Source organism: Epinephelus moara, chromosome 14 (assembly GCF_006386435.1).
Source record: "Epinephelus moara isolate mb chromosome 14, YSFRI_EMoa_1.0, whole genome shotgun sequence".
Classification (NCBI taxonomy): Eukaryota; Metazoa; Chordata; class Actinopteri; order Perciformes; family Serranidae; genus Epinephelus; species Epinephelus moara.
The window spans coordinates 28,459,776-28,475,752 of NC_065519.1; the positions used below are offsets into that span (position 1 = coordinate 28,459,776).

At 40.3% G+C, this 15,977-nt stretch overlaps 1 protein-coding gene across 10 annotated transcripts in view; it reads left to right on the forward strand.

Moving 5' to 3' along the window:
* The window catches only part of kiaa1109 (KIAA1109 ortholog), a 114,175-nt gene that overhangs the window by 72,888 nt on the left and 25,310 nt on the right, over window positions 1–15,977 (forward strand). For 4 of the 10 annotated variants that reach the window (XM_050061739.1, XM_050061742.1, XM_050061744.1 and 1 more), the window contains exons 58-69: window positions 1,239–1,407; window positions 2,008–2,219; window positions 3,987–4,070; window positions 5,064–5,262; window positions 5,632–5,695; window positions 5,866–6,088; window positions 8,300–8,476; window positions 9,040–9,170; window positions 11,129–11,252; window positions 11,409–11,521; window positions 14,141–14,231; window positions 14,644–14,703. In XM_050061739.1, coding sequence (XP_049917696.1) covers window positions 1,239–1,407; window positions 2,008–2,219; window positions 3,987–4,070; window positions 5,064–5,262; window positions 5,632–5,695; window positions 5,866–6,088; window positions 8,300–8,476; window positions 9,040–9,170; window positions 11,129–11,252; window positions 11,409–11,521; window positions 14,141–14,231; window positions 14,644–14,703 — 1,647 coding nt within the window. The remainder of the gene's footprint in view (window positions 1–1,238; window positions 1,408–2,007; window positions 2,220–3,986; window positions 4,071–5,063; window positions 5,263–5,631; window positions 5,696–5,865; window positions 6,089–8,299; window positions 8,477–9,039; window positions 9,171–11,128; window positions 11,253–11,408; window positions 11,522–14,140; window positions 14,232–14,643; window positions 14,704–15,977) is intronic. The other 6 variants (XM_050061741.1, XM_050061746.1, XM_050061745.1 and 3 more) reach the window with 5 other exon arrangements.

Consider the following 15,977-nt stretch of genomic DNA (forward strand, 5'->3'; position numbering starts at 1 on the left):
AACCCTTAAAGTCGGGGGACTGTGTGAAGAAATGGTTGTCATTCCTACATGGTTCATACTACATTTTTGAAAAAAGCCTTAAATGAAAGCTGAGAGTCTGCACTTTAAGCAGGTATTCATTGTTTCATTTAAAACCCATTGTGGTGGTGTACAGAGCCAAAATGATGTCAACTGTATCATTGTCCAAATAATTATGGACCTGACTGTATCTTGATAGTAGTACATGAGACAGATAACCTGTGAGAAAATCGTGTTCCTCTGGCTCCTCCTAGCATTTCTAATGGCATATGCATAATCCACACCACCATGCCTGAATAAAAACAACCGGTGAGGGGCATAGGCCATCCCCCCACTCCCTTTTGAAAAAGCATGCTCAAATAACATGCATGTCGCCAGCAATCATTTACTGTCCTTGTTATATGGTGGCTGATCTCTTCCTCCGACCAGAGGGTAGCTCCCACACCTCATTATTTTCCCAATTTGCGAACATTTTTGGCAGCTGTTCATTTTTTGAGTTAGCTGCTAACTGCTACCAGCAACATTTTAAACCTCACGCATTGGGTCGTACATATAACACGTCGTCAAAACCTCACATCTGTGCCGCCCATGACTCCGTCCTACCGGCTGTCACTTTTATACTTGTATCATTTTGGCGCCATTACTACCCCCGATGCCGGCTTAAAGGCAACTCAAAGACAACCCTGCCGCGCCATTTGGGGATTGTAGCTTTGAAACAGAATGGTGAGATGGAATTATCTCAGGAAACCTTTAATATAGAGCAGGTCTAGACTGCATTCTAGACTAGAATGAGTAAAACCGAGCCTTCATCGGTTTTGAACCCTTTAGGTCCCATAGCTCGCTCCACCTCACAAAAGCCGCTCAGATGTTTCATTCTTATTTTAGATCAAGCTAGATTTAACTTTTACTTTTCAGCTGGTTCTCTTTGCTGGTATTTTTGGTAGTCTTGCAAATGCCATTAGAAACACTAGCAGGAGCCAAAAGAACCAGATCTGTTTCATAGAGTATCTGTCTCGTGTACTGCTGCCAGTATAAAGCCAAATATAGCAAATATAATAGTTACTTTTATAAAAATCACAGACTACCACTAGTTGAAGTCTAGAATTGGCTTGAAGATTAATATCTCTCACAATAAAATACAAAATACAATCAGAGTTGCTTCGCTTGTGCTTGATTATAATAGATTCCTATCTGATGCTCTTTCTCCCTTCACTTTATAGGTGTATGAAGAAGCTGGCTCAGACTTCCACCAGGTTGCATACTTCCGAACTCGGATCGGCCTGCGGAATGCTCTGCAGGAGGAGATCAGCGGCTCCTCAGACAAGGAAGCCGTCCTCATCACACTCAACAGGCCAATCGTTTTCGCCCAGCCAGTGGCCTTTGACAGAGGTTCAGTTTTTCTTTTTGTCTACATCACATTAAACGTCAAAGTTTGTTTTGTGTAGGGCTGCAGCCATCGACCATTTTCACTATCGATTAATCTGCCCCATATTTTCTCATTAAGCAACTGGTCGTTTTGTCAATGAAAATAGTGATACATGCCCTGTGTAACTTCCCAGAGTCCAAGGTGACGTCTTCAGATGGTATGTTTTATCCGACCACCTGTCCAAAATCCAACGCTAGTCAGTTTATTATCATGTATGACAAAGAAAAGCATCAAATTCTCGCATTTAAGAAGCAAAAAAACAGCAAATATTTGGCTATTTTTGCTTTAAGAATTACTAAAACAATTATTAGATGATCAAAATAGTTGGCAATTGATTTTTTGTCAATTGACTAATGGATAAATCGACATAACTACAAAACTTGTAGTGGTTAGTTATTTTTAGGTATTCTCCCTGCTCAACCATGATTATGAAGGAAGGATGGCTCAGTGATAGAACTGCATCTGATTTTCACACACAACAAAAATCAACCACTGATGTCTCTAAAATGAAATTCGGGACGTAATTTTAAGGCCTTTCTTTCCACCTGTGTGCCCTCCTGCAGCTGTACTTTTCTGGCTGAATTACAAGGCAGCGTACGACAACTGGAACGAGCAGCGCCTGGCCCTTAACAAGGACATCCACGTGGCAACTAAAGAGGTGGTGGAGAAGCTGCCAGGCATCCAGCAGACCTCCGCCCAGGCCTTCAGCACCCTCTTCCTGCAACTGACCGTCAATGACCTGGGCATCTGCCTACCCATCACCAACACATCCCAGGTAATCTGCTGCACTTGGTTTGGATCTCACAAAGTCAATGTTGTAAAATGTTTACATTTTAACTTGTTGATGTCTAAATTTATACATCATAGTTGCTGATTATATAAACAATAGCAGGTTTGCGCTCTGTTGACTTCAAGGTCATTCAGTTAGTTCACATTTACATATATATTTTCATGTTTAATGCAGATAATGTAATCAACTCTCACACGTTGTAGCATCTTTGATAGGCATAAGAGAACCATGGATACATTTTTAGCAGTTTCACTATTATATGTAGAGACCATGATATCCAGATGTGTTTTATGTTGTTTATGAGCTGTTAGTGGGCAGACGGTCCATTAATCTGCCTTTCCACACACCCACACACACAGGGGCATTGCTCAAAACAACCTTCATAATGCACACTTTTAATGCAAAGCAAACAATTGTGGATTTGATACACAACCTTAACATGGATACATGCTGGCTGGTCAGTATTTAAGTGGAAATACAAATGTGCAGCAATTACGAATTTTACTATATCATAGAGATAGTTATATGTTTTTAAGAGGATCATAGTAGTGATATGGTTTTTAATTTTTTTTTTTTTTTTTTGGTCTAGGGATGTCACTTTCTGTTAATTTGCTTTAGACAGCCTGACACCCATAAGGCACTAACTTCAGAGCGATGTCTATTTAGTGGTGGTTACATTTTTTTCTTTTTTCTTTTAATGATTTTCTGTTGGCATTGATAACAGACAGCAGGCAAGCTACAATATCATGCAGAAACATGGTACTTACTGCCCATCCTTCAGTCTCCACTGGTTAGCTAGCGGCGCCACTCATTTTGCGATTACTGCTGTTAGCGCTGGTTGCTGCAGAAACATGGTAGCCTCCCCCCAGGTCAAATCAGTGAGTAAGCAGCTTAATTTTGAACAGTTAAACCCACCTAGCATTGTTTACTATGTTATCACCACCACCCGTGCTGTTGCTGCTAATGGTGCTAACATAGCTAACAGTGCTAACATAGTTAACAATGCAAAAGGGGTTTTGGAGCTCAAAATTAAGCTGCTTATTCACTGGGGCCACCTGGGAAAGGACGGAGGGTGAGCACCATGTTTCTGCAGCAACACCACCATGAGTTTGGACGGGGTTACTTGCAGTAATTGCCAAATAAGCGGTGGCACTAAGATACTCTAGCTTCCACCTCACCTGTGTTGTGCACAGTCCAGTGCTGCGGCAGCAGCTAGCTATCCAGTGTAGCATGAATATCTTACAGCTTGGTTGTGGTATGACATAGAGCTAGTGCTACTACTGAGCTGAGGAGGAGCACAATTAACCTGTAGACCAACATGCATAACTGGTTAAAAATATTCCCTGCGGTTGACATCCCCAATTTTGTCCACAAAAAACAATTTTGTGTGATGTTAAATCATCCAAGACAGGTGCACCAGTAGTTTGCAATGTGGATGTCATGCACTGTGTGCTACTTAAGTTGATCAGACTTTGGTGGACTGTTTCCAATGCAGAAAGTTTTGCCAAATAATGTTAATATGATTAATGTTATTATTTATAAAATGTTTTTTATGTCTATTTTTATTTATGTGTATGTTTTTTGGATAAAAGATTCACATGAGCACACACAAATAGAAATATTTAGAGGAAACACTGGATATCAATGAATGGTCCGTATCAGTTGTTTTGTTATACTGCAGTACTGTGCTGTATTACAGTATGTCCTTGGAGACGAGATATACCAGCTGTCATGTCACACTTATTTCCATAGAAAGGACAAGTACCAGTTACGGAGGGCATCCACTCTGAAGCTGGGGCCAGCACATCAGTAGGCCGGCATAAAAATGCACGAAAAGTAACCTACAATTTATTACATCTCTTGTGATGGCTTGTTGTGGAACAATGACTTACTGTGATCAATACTCTTCCATGCCACAAGTACACTGCATCACAAGTGCTTGTTTGTTTAAAAACTGGCAGGTCACACCACTTTGTAACAATGAAATTCCCCTCACAAAGCTGGCATAACAACTAATGAAGCTTGAGCTGGTGTCTGAGGTGTTTGGGCTGTGTAATTACTTCATACTAAAAAGAGGTTATGCCAGTTGGTGTCCAGAGTATCCCTTATCTGTTGCTAAAATGGAAACAAGGAAATTGTTGAGGCTAATCTTTTAGAGACTGCCATGGAATTGTATAAAATTTCACACACAAAAGCAGATCTAATGACACAGTGCAGTGGTGCACATGGCAGGCTCTGTCTATTGTAAGAGAAAGCAATTGGAATTTACCTGGATTTCTGCAGTAATCATCCCGAAACTGGTCTGATTCTGATCCACGTCATAAAAATAGATAATGGGTTAGTTAGGAGGTAAACAGGCTTTTACCTGCCTCCACTTATGACTGGAATGATGATCAGACCCCTATTTTTGTGCCAATGCAGCGTTAATCCAGAAATTCAGGTAATACGGGCAATTTTACCTCCAATCCTGCAATTAAACACAGTCTAACAAACTGAACAGCTTGGTAACATATCACTCATTGGTGTATTCACAGCAACAGTACTTAATAATGTTCTGTAATTTGCAGCTGAAGTAATTAAGCAGTTTTGCAAAATTATAATGTCATGATCAGAAGTCATGTGCCAAAGTATTATTTATTCAAAATCACATGAAAATAACCACATTGATCCTGATTTTATTGAACTGACAAAGTGGATATACAGTACAGTAGAATGAAGTGTTACCAGCTAACTCTGCCTTTTCCAAACACATGGAAGTGGGGCTTTTTTTCCTTGCACTTCACCCTCATGTAGAGGCACAAATAACCCCTCTCCCTGCCCCTCTACCAGGCCAACCACAGCATAGATTTTGACACCGGCTCAGCTATGGTCCTGACCATTGAGAGCACACTGATCACCGCCTGCTCCTCAGAGTCCCTTGTAAGCAAAGGCCACTTCAAGAATTTCTGCATCCGCTTTGCCGAGGGCTTCGAGACCTCCTGGGACGACTGGAAGCCTGAAATCCGAGGGGATATGGTCATGAATGCTTGTGAGTGCTGCATTGTATTTAAGTTTCAATTTTTGTCTCACATATGCTCCATTTAGATTACGTTTTATCACCTTTAATGAATGTCAAAAGCATTGATTTAGTAAAGAAAGAAAAGTATTCAAAACTAAACACAAATACTTGATAAAAAGATAAATTGAGTCTCTTTTCAGAGATGCTAAACAAACATAAAATACAGATTTTATACATACATATATACACACATACATTTATTTTTTTTTACCGTGCATGTGCTTACTGACCTGACCTGACTTAAGTAGGTAGAAATCGAATTCTGATGTGATTTTCCATGCATGCAGCTCCTCTGAAATATGCGTGCTGCCTGTGTGTCTGTGTGTGGTCTGTATACAGGTGTAGTCCCTGATGGCACATATGAAGTATGCTCCAGGACTACAGGGCAACCCTCTGCAGGCAGGTTCTTTTAACCAAGATCTGGTCCATGAAATATGTATCACACCCTAGAGCTGCACAATAAGCATGAGACAACTGTCTAAAAATTTTATTTTGCATTCATTTCATCCTCATGCTCTCCCGCTCTTTATGTCCTCTCCCTCCTGGCTTCCTCCTCTTTCAAAAAACAGAGAGCAGCAGTGCCGGTACCTGGACCCTGAACGTGCTGTGGAAAATGTGTGGTATCGATGTTCACATGGATCCCAACATCGGGAAGCGCCTTAACGCCCTGGGTAACACGCTGACGTCACTGACGGGCGAGGAGGACGTAGACGACATCGCTGACCTGAACTCCGTCAACATGGCGGACCTTTCAGATGAGGACGAAGCTGACTCCATGTCACCCACCATCCACATGGTCAGTCAATAATGAGTTCATATATATTATGGCTTTCTTTTTGGCCTATTGTAAAAATGATACATAGTTTCCACCACAGCCAGATTTAGCCAATTCTTTTGTCATTTGAATATCACTTTCAGATAAATTGTGATGACACATTGTAACGTTAAAGCGTAACTTAACTAGTATTTTTCAACCTGGACCCTATTTTTCCATGCTTTTAAGTCTAAGTGACTAATGGGAACAGCATGTTTTGAAATTGGTCCAGTATTGAGCGAGAGGGCTGCAGCTGGCAGCTGCAAAACAGGCAGCTATGTGAGCACTCAATGCAATTATGTACCGTCAATGTATGTCCTTCAAATAGTGCTTGTTTTGCCACCAACAGGCTCAGATTGTTGTTTCAAGTGTCTGACAGTATTATGGAAAGGATCCCTACAGATGTCAAGCTTTTTGTTAAAGAGTAAGATCCTTTTTGTTTAACCAGAAACAGCCCTGAAATTGTATACGCTAAACCCACCAGACTATTTAAATAAAGAGTAATTTTAGCATGTATGGAGCCAGTATATTTGCACATCTAACTGGGTGAAGTAAGGGTTTGTTTACACTAAACCAGAGTCTATGATTGTAGGTTTTTGTTGTAGTTTTATTTTGTTTCAGTTGACCTTGAATTAAATGTGTTTTATCATGATAAAATTGCTTTTTATTCAATGGAATTTAGAGGGTTTAGCAATAATGATTTTGGGGCTGTGTCTGGTCAGACAAAAAGGGACTTAATCTTTAGTAAAAGATCTGTCTCTGGCAGGATCCTTTCCATAACGTTGTCAGGCACTTAGAATAACAATCTGAGCCCGTCAGTGGCAATAACAAGCACTTTTAGTGGATGTTAATTAACGGTGCATAATTGCTGCTCTGCAATTATGTTTCAAAATTGTTATGTCACTGCAGCCTTTTTACACTGCGAGCTGCAGCCAACTTGCTCAATACTGGATCAGTTTTTTTTTTTAAATGTTCCCATAAGTCACTTGCACACTAAAAAATGGGAAACTCTTACCCTTGAAGAAAATATGCTGTCAACTGTAGATCAGATATTCTGGTTGGTAACTCCAATTAGGAAGTTTTCAGAAGAAAAATCAATTTCTTTAGATGTGGAGGTTATAAAAGAACAATGCAGACTATGAATAATACACTTCAGGTGTTGAGCTTACTACTAGTGGTTGTCTAACTCAAAGGAAAAGTTTAACATATTTGGAAACGTGCTTATTTGCTTTTTCTTGCTAAAAGTAAGATGGGAAGATCCATCTGTCTCATATATTTCTGTTAGATTTAAGGCTGCAATAAGATACGTGATTGCTGAGCTTCGCATAAAGGCTGGAAACAGCTAGAAGCTAGCCTGGCTTGGTCGGCCAGGGCACACCAAGCCAGTATTCAGTTGTCGGTGAGAATCTGTCACCTTAGTTTTTGCAGTGTGTTCCGTACCATGCCTTGTTGGACGTTGTTCAACTGATTTAGCACGTTGAAACGGAGCCATCAGAGCCCATCAGTGAGTGAAATCCCTCTGATTGACAGTTCAGGTCAGTGTACAAAAACAAATAAAACTTAAACAGAAGTAAGGAGGCTTCGAAAGCTAGGGTATTGAGTTAGGTTGAAGAGAACAGCACGTAAATTCATCTGTTTATTTAATTATGTATCACTACAAATACATGTCATGTGCTATAAGTAGCAGGTTATCACACAGTAAGAAAAATAAATCATGTATTGAAATCAAAAATGTTGATGCATTGATAACCATTTTATCTGAATTGTTATCGAATCCTGAGATGCCTGAGGATTCCCATCTCAAGGCATCGGCCATTGAAAAACCCTATATCAGTTGACCACTGTTGCACAGATTAAACAGGAAAGGTATAATGTGTTAGTTTGTAAGATATAGAGGTGCTGACAGGCAGATTTCATTACCTTTGGACAGATTTTATGCTTAGCTAACTGGCTGCCAAGTGTAGCTTCATTTTCAGCAGACAGACATGAGAGTGGTATCCATTTTCTTATCTAACTGTGGGCAAGAAAATAAATAAGCATGTTTCCCAAATTATCAAAGTCTTACTTTAAAATCTCTTCAATACATTTAAAGAAATCCTACCTGGCTTACCTTAAAGCCTCAGAAGGTTAAGTCTGACCCCAGTCGTCCATTCTTCCACCTCTCCATCCATGTGTCCCTGCCGTTGTTCACAGAGTCCAGGGAGCCAGTTCAGCCCTCGGCTGACCTTAAGGAAGCGTCTGGTAAACCACATCCTGGGCCTCAGCCCCAGGCCTCAGAGTGTGTCTGTCCCAGCTGACGACTTAAACTGTGCATCGCCTCGCCTTCGAGCGGGCAGTGCCAGAGCCCAAAGACCCCTCTCCTGGGCCTGTGTATGTAGCCACCCATAGTGTTTAATTCTTCTCCGGGCTGACAAAATCACTGGCAAAGGTGTTATCTCAGTCACCTGCAGTTATCAGATGGAGGTGGCAAATTCCAAAATGCTGAGCAATGCTGTTTTGTGCTTTAACTAAATAGCATGGTACTGGAGAATAGTGTCGCTTAGCATTTGCTTTCACTGCTCTCCTCATTAAGCTTCAATGATGGGTGAAAAGAAATAAATTAGTGTTACACAATTCCCTGTGGCAATCCAGCTTTGTTTTCCCAACCTGTGCTTTGAGTGGAGCGGTGATGGTGGTGATGGTGTTGGTGTCTCCTTTTTTGTGATAATTCTGTTTTATGAAACTTGGTGTGTGGATTGGACTACATATAACGTTTTGTGATCGAATCATTCCAATCAAAATAATTCACGTTTAATCTTACAGATTTGGGAAGGATGCATTCTTATTTACAGCAGCTGTTTCTGGGATTTGATTAGATTTGATTTTGTTTCATTTTGTCATCAGTCTAACCAGATAAATGTGCTCTGGTGTGTATCATTGCTTTGACCCAACAGGAGACCATTGACCTCAGAAGGCAGATGGCGATGGGGAACCAAGTAATTGACGCTCGTGGGAGGAAGTTCACCAAGAGGGTGGTGGACATCAGAGAGCTGAACGAACAGGCCAAGGTCATCGATGACCTCAAGTAAGATTACTGCTGACTCAGTTGTTGATTGTTATACTCTATGAAGAAATGTCTTGCATTTCATTGCTGTTTTGTTAAAGAGATCTGTCCATGACAGCTGTACAGGGGGTGAATATTTATATAACTCACCTGTTTACATTTAATTAATGCTTAAAGTTATGCATACCTAAAGGTGAGGGCACTTTGAGTGGCCTGGTGGGGGCCATCCTTCGACAAGTCTATAGGCCCAGCCGCAGCAGTTGCTATTTCAGTGTGTTTTCAGTTCATGTAAGTTAATTGTACAGTTTTGGTTGCCTATAAAAGTCTTCTTCAGCTTTTGTTGTGCTAAAAGACCCTCCAAGGCAGGGGTGGCCAAACTACAGCTTGTGGGCAAACTGCAGCCCATTGCCCATTTTTAAATGGGCTGCGATGAATTTTTAAATTAAGCTAGACTATGGCTTTAGCATATCTCTAATAAATTGTGCTGTATATACATCGCACAACCTAGTTTAAACATGATGTCACTGTCATCTTTACCAACAAATGCCAGCAAGCCCTGCCATCGCACTTCTGGTTTGAACATCTAATGTCGCTACTTTACCTACAATGATTGATTACTAGTCAATGAAAACATTTACCTCAGTAAACATGGCAGTGGACCTGAATAAAGATGAAAGATGAAGAAATATTTTTTTTGAATTAAGTGGACACACTGATAAAATACTGTAATGTAGAAACTTTAAACTGTTAAGTAGTGTTGTGTGGTAATTTTGATAGAAAATGTATTTTCTATGGCAAATGGGCGATCTGGTCTAGAACCTCTGATTTTCTTGCCGTGTAACCGGTTAAAAAAACTATGCACCTAATATCGTTTGGCCCACGACTTGTTATATTTTTCTGCATACAGCCCACAATGAAAAAATGCTGGGTCACTTCTGCTCCGAGGAGTTAGATGTTCAGTTTTTCAGGAAGATACATTTTGTTTTAATGGTTTAAATCTGTCTTTAGCTTGCGGAAATTACCATTAGCATTATCACAGTTGAGGCTGAAAATGCACCAAGCTAACCAAGCTAGCAGCTAGGGTTAGCTCAGGCCCCCAGGAATGCTGTTAAACTATGCTTCCAATTTTTCCTAGTGGCCACTCGCAGTATTGCAGTGAAAAAAATCCCCTGCAGCCCAAAAAGCATTTATCACTGTAGACCACTAGACATGGTAAATGGACCTGCATTTGTATAGCGCCTTTCTAGTCATCTAGTGACCACTCAAAGCACTTTTTACACTACGAGTCACATTCACCCATTCACACACACATTCATACACTGGTGGCCGAGGCTACCGTACAAGGTGCCACCTGCTACTCAGTTTTTAACACACTCACACACCGATGGAACAGCCATCGGGAGCAATTTGGGGTTCAGTATCTTGCTCAAGGATACTTCGACATGCAGCCTGGAGAAGCCCGGGATCGAACCACTGATCTTTCGATTGGTGGACGACCCGCTCTACCTCTGAGCCACAGCCGCCCCATCTGTAAAACTGTCGGCAGAACGCTTCAAACTGCAAAGAAGGTCAATTATGACTCTTTCTTTAATGATTTTTTTGATCAGTGGAGGATTTCCTCAAGCTGAGAAAAGCTTCTTTTTTTTTTTCTTTTTCTTTTTTTTTTTAAATCTGTGACATCATCACATTGTAAAATCTAACGGCCGAGCAGGAACTTGCTCCTGGTGCAAATGGCATATGCATCAGGCGAGCAGTTTCATTGGACTAAATAGGCACCATTTTGGGGTCCGTTATCCAGATCTAATAATACATCCAGGGATTAGCAACACACTCTCACCCAAATATACACTTTTGGTGCCAAAACTCCAAGATGGCGACAGTCAAAATGCCAATACCGTGATGTCACTCACTGATTTGTGGACTCCCGTTTTGTACAGCCTGTATTTAAAACTATCTACATCTTCTTTTCTTAACCACAGGAAATTGGGGGCCAGTGAGGGCACCATCAACCAGGAGATCCAGCGCTATCAGCAGCTGGAGTCTGTGGCTGTCAACGACATCAGGAGAGATGTCAGAAAGAAACTACGTCGCTCCAGCATGAGGGTCAGTACTCATTAATCTACTCCATTTAGCAATGTGTTCACCAAATAAAGTAGACATTGTGGGTTAAAATGTAACCTGAAGCCATTTAATACCTTTATGTCTCTGATTCCAATTCATAGAAAACCCTTTTCTCACTAAGTGTTTGTTCCTCACCAGGCGGCCTCTCTGAAGGATAAGTGGGGTCTTGGCTACAAACCAAGCTACAACCGCTCCAAAAGCATCTCAGCGGCAGCAGGCCGACCGCCTCTGAAAAGGATGGACAGACAGAGGTAAAAACTGAGGGCAAGAGAAGCCTCTTTGCCTGGTATCATATTATTATGGAAATAACACTGTTAATGGTGCTTCATCCAGCATTTACTGTAAACAAACAAGACCACATAACCTCTGCCTCACACCACTGCTGTTGGTGCTACTTGTTTTTGAAACACATTTCCCATTAATCTTCTTAAAAAGAGGATGCACTGACTCACACATTAGAATGTAGTGTAGAAGTGAGGGAGAGCTTATCTCATTTGTTTATAGTAATTATGCAGATATCTCCGAATTAATGTAGTAATGATGGTAAAACAGTTGACACGTTGTAAGACCCTCAGCAAAGAACAAAAACATTAACTCTGGGGCACAATTAATGAGTAAAAATAACTGGAAATGAATCAGATGAGGAACAATTTGTGCTTTGATTTTTAGTTACACCAAGAAACTTTTACACTACTCATTCCCAGCAGGTTGACAGTTAATTCCCCAGATTATCCACTTTCTTTGAACCAGTTCAACAGCATCCAATCAAGTTGGAGGAGTAAACCATGAAGTTCTAACATTACATTGCTGAGTGGCAGTTGACAAACATGACACCAAACATAAATTTGTTTGCATACAAAAACTATGTGAATTGCATTATGTAAAGCCTGCAGGTTGAATGTCACAGATGGAGACTAGGGTTAGGCGATACTGAAATTACCCTGCCAAAGATATTGCTTTAAGAAAAACAATGAAATTCAAAATTATCATCCAAAGAAAAAAAACTGAAGAGAGAGACACACATAGATATGAAAATCTATGGACTGGAGACACATATGTTTGCAATACCCACATTCTCGGAACCCATCGGCTGTATTCGGCATCTGACTTCCGGCAGACGGCGATACAGCCTCTGGGGGCAGACCCCCCATTTTTTGGCATTCCGGTTTGATTTGGGCAGAGGAGGCTACCCAGCAAGCAATAGTCGTGATTTAAACGTATTGACTATATTTAGCTCCGATTTAGTCTAGCTACATGTAACCCAAATCTAGCCGATTTAATTTTGAAATTGATTAAATGTCATTTTCACCATTGCAGATGGCGTGCGGTATGATATTCAATCATGTATGGAGAGTCAACAGTAATTAAAATATGTTTATCTCCATTTTTTGGACATGGTCTCTACATAGCCGTATAATTGATGACGTCTACACTTTGGCTATGGTTAGACGTCTACCAAATTTTCACTGACAGCCCAAATTGAGCCGTGATTTAGCCTAGACGTCAGGTCTTCATGTAGACGGCTATTAGACGTTTTTTAAACCAAAAAAATGCTTCCTGGGTAATTTCTCTTTCTGACTTCCGTTTATATATAAGTAAATATGCTGAACCATTGCGATGGATTCAGAGTTTGCAGTGACGCCAATTAGGTTCCGCCTCGTTAGTTCACCGCACGGACCGTTTAACCTGGCAACAACTGCAGCTGGCTCAAACGTGATTGGTCAATATCACGCGGACTACAAACAGCCTACAACCGGAAACCAGGGCTCTTCCACTCTTCTTCTGGAGGCAAGATCTTCGGGGTTTGCCTACAGACTCTACATTCACTGAATGTAGAGTCTGTATATAGACTACAATACCCATAAATGGTCACAATGTGTAGGCAGTATACGCTATTTTACACAAGGGCATGTTGAGTTCAATAACTTAGATCAATCAACAGGTGACATTATTTTTATTCAGTTACATGTTTAACTGCACTTGTACAGTCCTGCCACAGTTGACTATAGGATTTATATGTTGTTGCCTTTAAGAGAGCCATGATAATTGAGGGCTGACTGCTCACTGTGGTAGGAGTTTTTGTCCTTCTTCTTTGTGGATGGAGTCGGTGACAGACTTAGGATGGGAGCGGAAACTTTTGGTCTTTCCATCTTTAGTCTTGACCTGCTTCTCTCACAGCTTATAAATCACTTTGTTCACGTTGAGTGGCTCTCTGTTTGGTTTGAAACCAAAGAAAATCCGGATAAACTCATCGGCATTCTTTTTGCTAACGAGAACAGCCATCTTTTGTAATGGAGGGCTACATGGGTAATTACATACAGCGTTAGACATGTGCTAGCATGTTCGTACTTTTTTGATGCGTTCCAACAATGCGGTGAAGCATAGAGAAAGCGAAAGAAAAAAAGACGGACTGATTATCATGCAAAATTCACAACAGTCATTGCATAATTGAATATCTATATATATATAACGTGAGAACCATTATCGTGGCCTGCCAATATTGTGTTGAGCGATAATCTCGTCACATCAGTCAAGCCTAATGGAGATGCAGCAACTTTCAACAAATTTGTTTTAACAAATAAATACAAATTTAAAAAACATTCATAATGTGTGTAAATGAATATTATAACTAAATGGAATTACATTTGGTGAAGAGCGCATTATGACTTGTTTAGGACTCTTAACTGAAAGCTTAGGACTTGGGACTTGATGCAGGACTTGAGTGCAAAGACTTGAGACTTGCTTGTGATTTGCAAAGCATTGACTTGGTCTTACCTCTGTGTTAAACCAACACTAAGGTAGTGTATATTGTACCAGTGTTACTATCTTTAATGTATGTATGTATCTAATGCAGTTTACTGTGTCCATAGTTCCAGGATAGGGGATGTGGATGATCTACCAGACATGCGTGTGGATGCCTCCTCTCCTGGGCCCCGTGTCACCTTCAACATCCAGGACACGGTAAACTGATTTCTAAAAACATTTTGCATATCTCATATGCTGATTAGACAGAGGAAACTCTAAGACATGAACATATTTAGTACAGATTCAATTGCGCTGTAGCAAGTGCACTCTTGACATATTAATTCTAACCAAATGAGTTCCAGAGGCCATGGTGACAGTAGGTATTTTTAGTTTTGTGCTATCTTGTGTTGACTGTTTAAAGATCATCGTCTCATCCTTCATGTATGTGTTTGTCACTGTTAGTGCTCTCTATACATCACGATATTGACACGACACTGTGACTCATATGTCACATGGTCATGGGTTTTACAGTTTATTTTAAAGGTGTCTCAGACAAAATTCCATTATGTTCTGAGGATTTTTTTATTTGGATGAGCTCCTTTTTAATGACTCTTCTGTTCAATTGAAGATAAATAATCAGGCCTTGGACGCTGCAAATGCACCTGTCAGTCCAGCAGAGGTATTCAAGGTATATGGCTCAAAGGATTTAATTTGACCAATTAAAATACCTAACCAGAACTAACAGATACTTCTGTTCCCTCTTCTCCTCTGTGATTACCTTGAAAAGTGCTGATAGGAATGAGTATGCAAAATCAAAACAGGATGATGAAATACCAGCTCCTGCTATATAGATATACCCCAGTATTATATTGAGAAAAAAATGTTAATTTGCATGATAACTTACTGTAATCTTGTTCTTTGTGTTCCTTCTTACACAATGATTTATGTGACATAGGTGGCACCAAATTAAAATGTATGCTTTATAGTCTTTACAGTAGATGGTAACCATTGGCATTCCATCAACCGCAGAGATATGTGAGACAGTAATTTGTCCCTAATTTTATTTGGTGGACCCAAATGCAAGCACGCTTTCAAAAGTTAATTTCCTTGTATAATAACACTCCTCTGTAAATACAAGTTTATAGTTAGAATGCTGCTTTGTAAAGTATGGAGTCACACATTCTCATCCTGTCTTGAAACTGCATAAATAACCAAATCAGCTTGACTTCAACCTTAATACACTGACTGATTTCCAACAGCCATGCATGGTTAGCCTCTGAATCACAGTCTGTCAGCTGCTGTCTGTCACAGCAGTGGTTCCTCTCTAACACCCCACAATAACAGAGAAAATACAGATTGTAGATGGACATCAATCCAACTTTAAAGGTCACTGCTGCTTCATATAAAACAGCAATTATTTGGTGGTGTTATCATTTAAAAAATGTATCATAAACTAATAAGACAAATTACTGACATTTCACAGGATCTTGCTGTAAAGCAAATGTCATTTTTAAAACAGGAACAGCTATTTCGCCAAATCACACTTAGTGGCACTAATTGTTTATACTTTACTGATGCTGATGCTACATGCTACATGCTACAGCATCTTTGGACAAGTCTGAACAGTCAGTGGGCCTACATTTTGGGAAATGCTTTTATTTGCTCTCTTGTTGAAAGTTAGATGAGAAGATAGCTTCCACTGTCTGTCTGTTTGATACAGAGTTAAAGCCAGTAGCCAGTTAGCTTAGCATAAATACTGGAATCATGGTCAAACTGCTAGCCTGGCTCAGTCTGAGGTAACCAAATCTTCTTTTGAAGCTCACTCATTGACATGATGCAGTTACTTTTTGTGTTGTTGTCATCATGAGGTTGCCAGGCAACCAAATGAGACTGCAGAAGACTCAGACTATTCCTAATTTGTGTCCAAAATCCAGCTAAAGCATCTTCAAGGAACTTTCATTT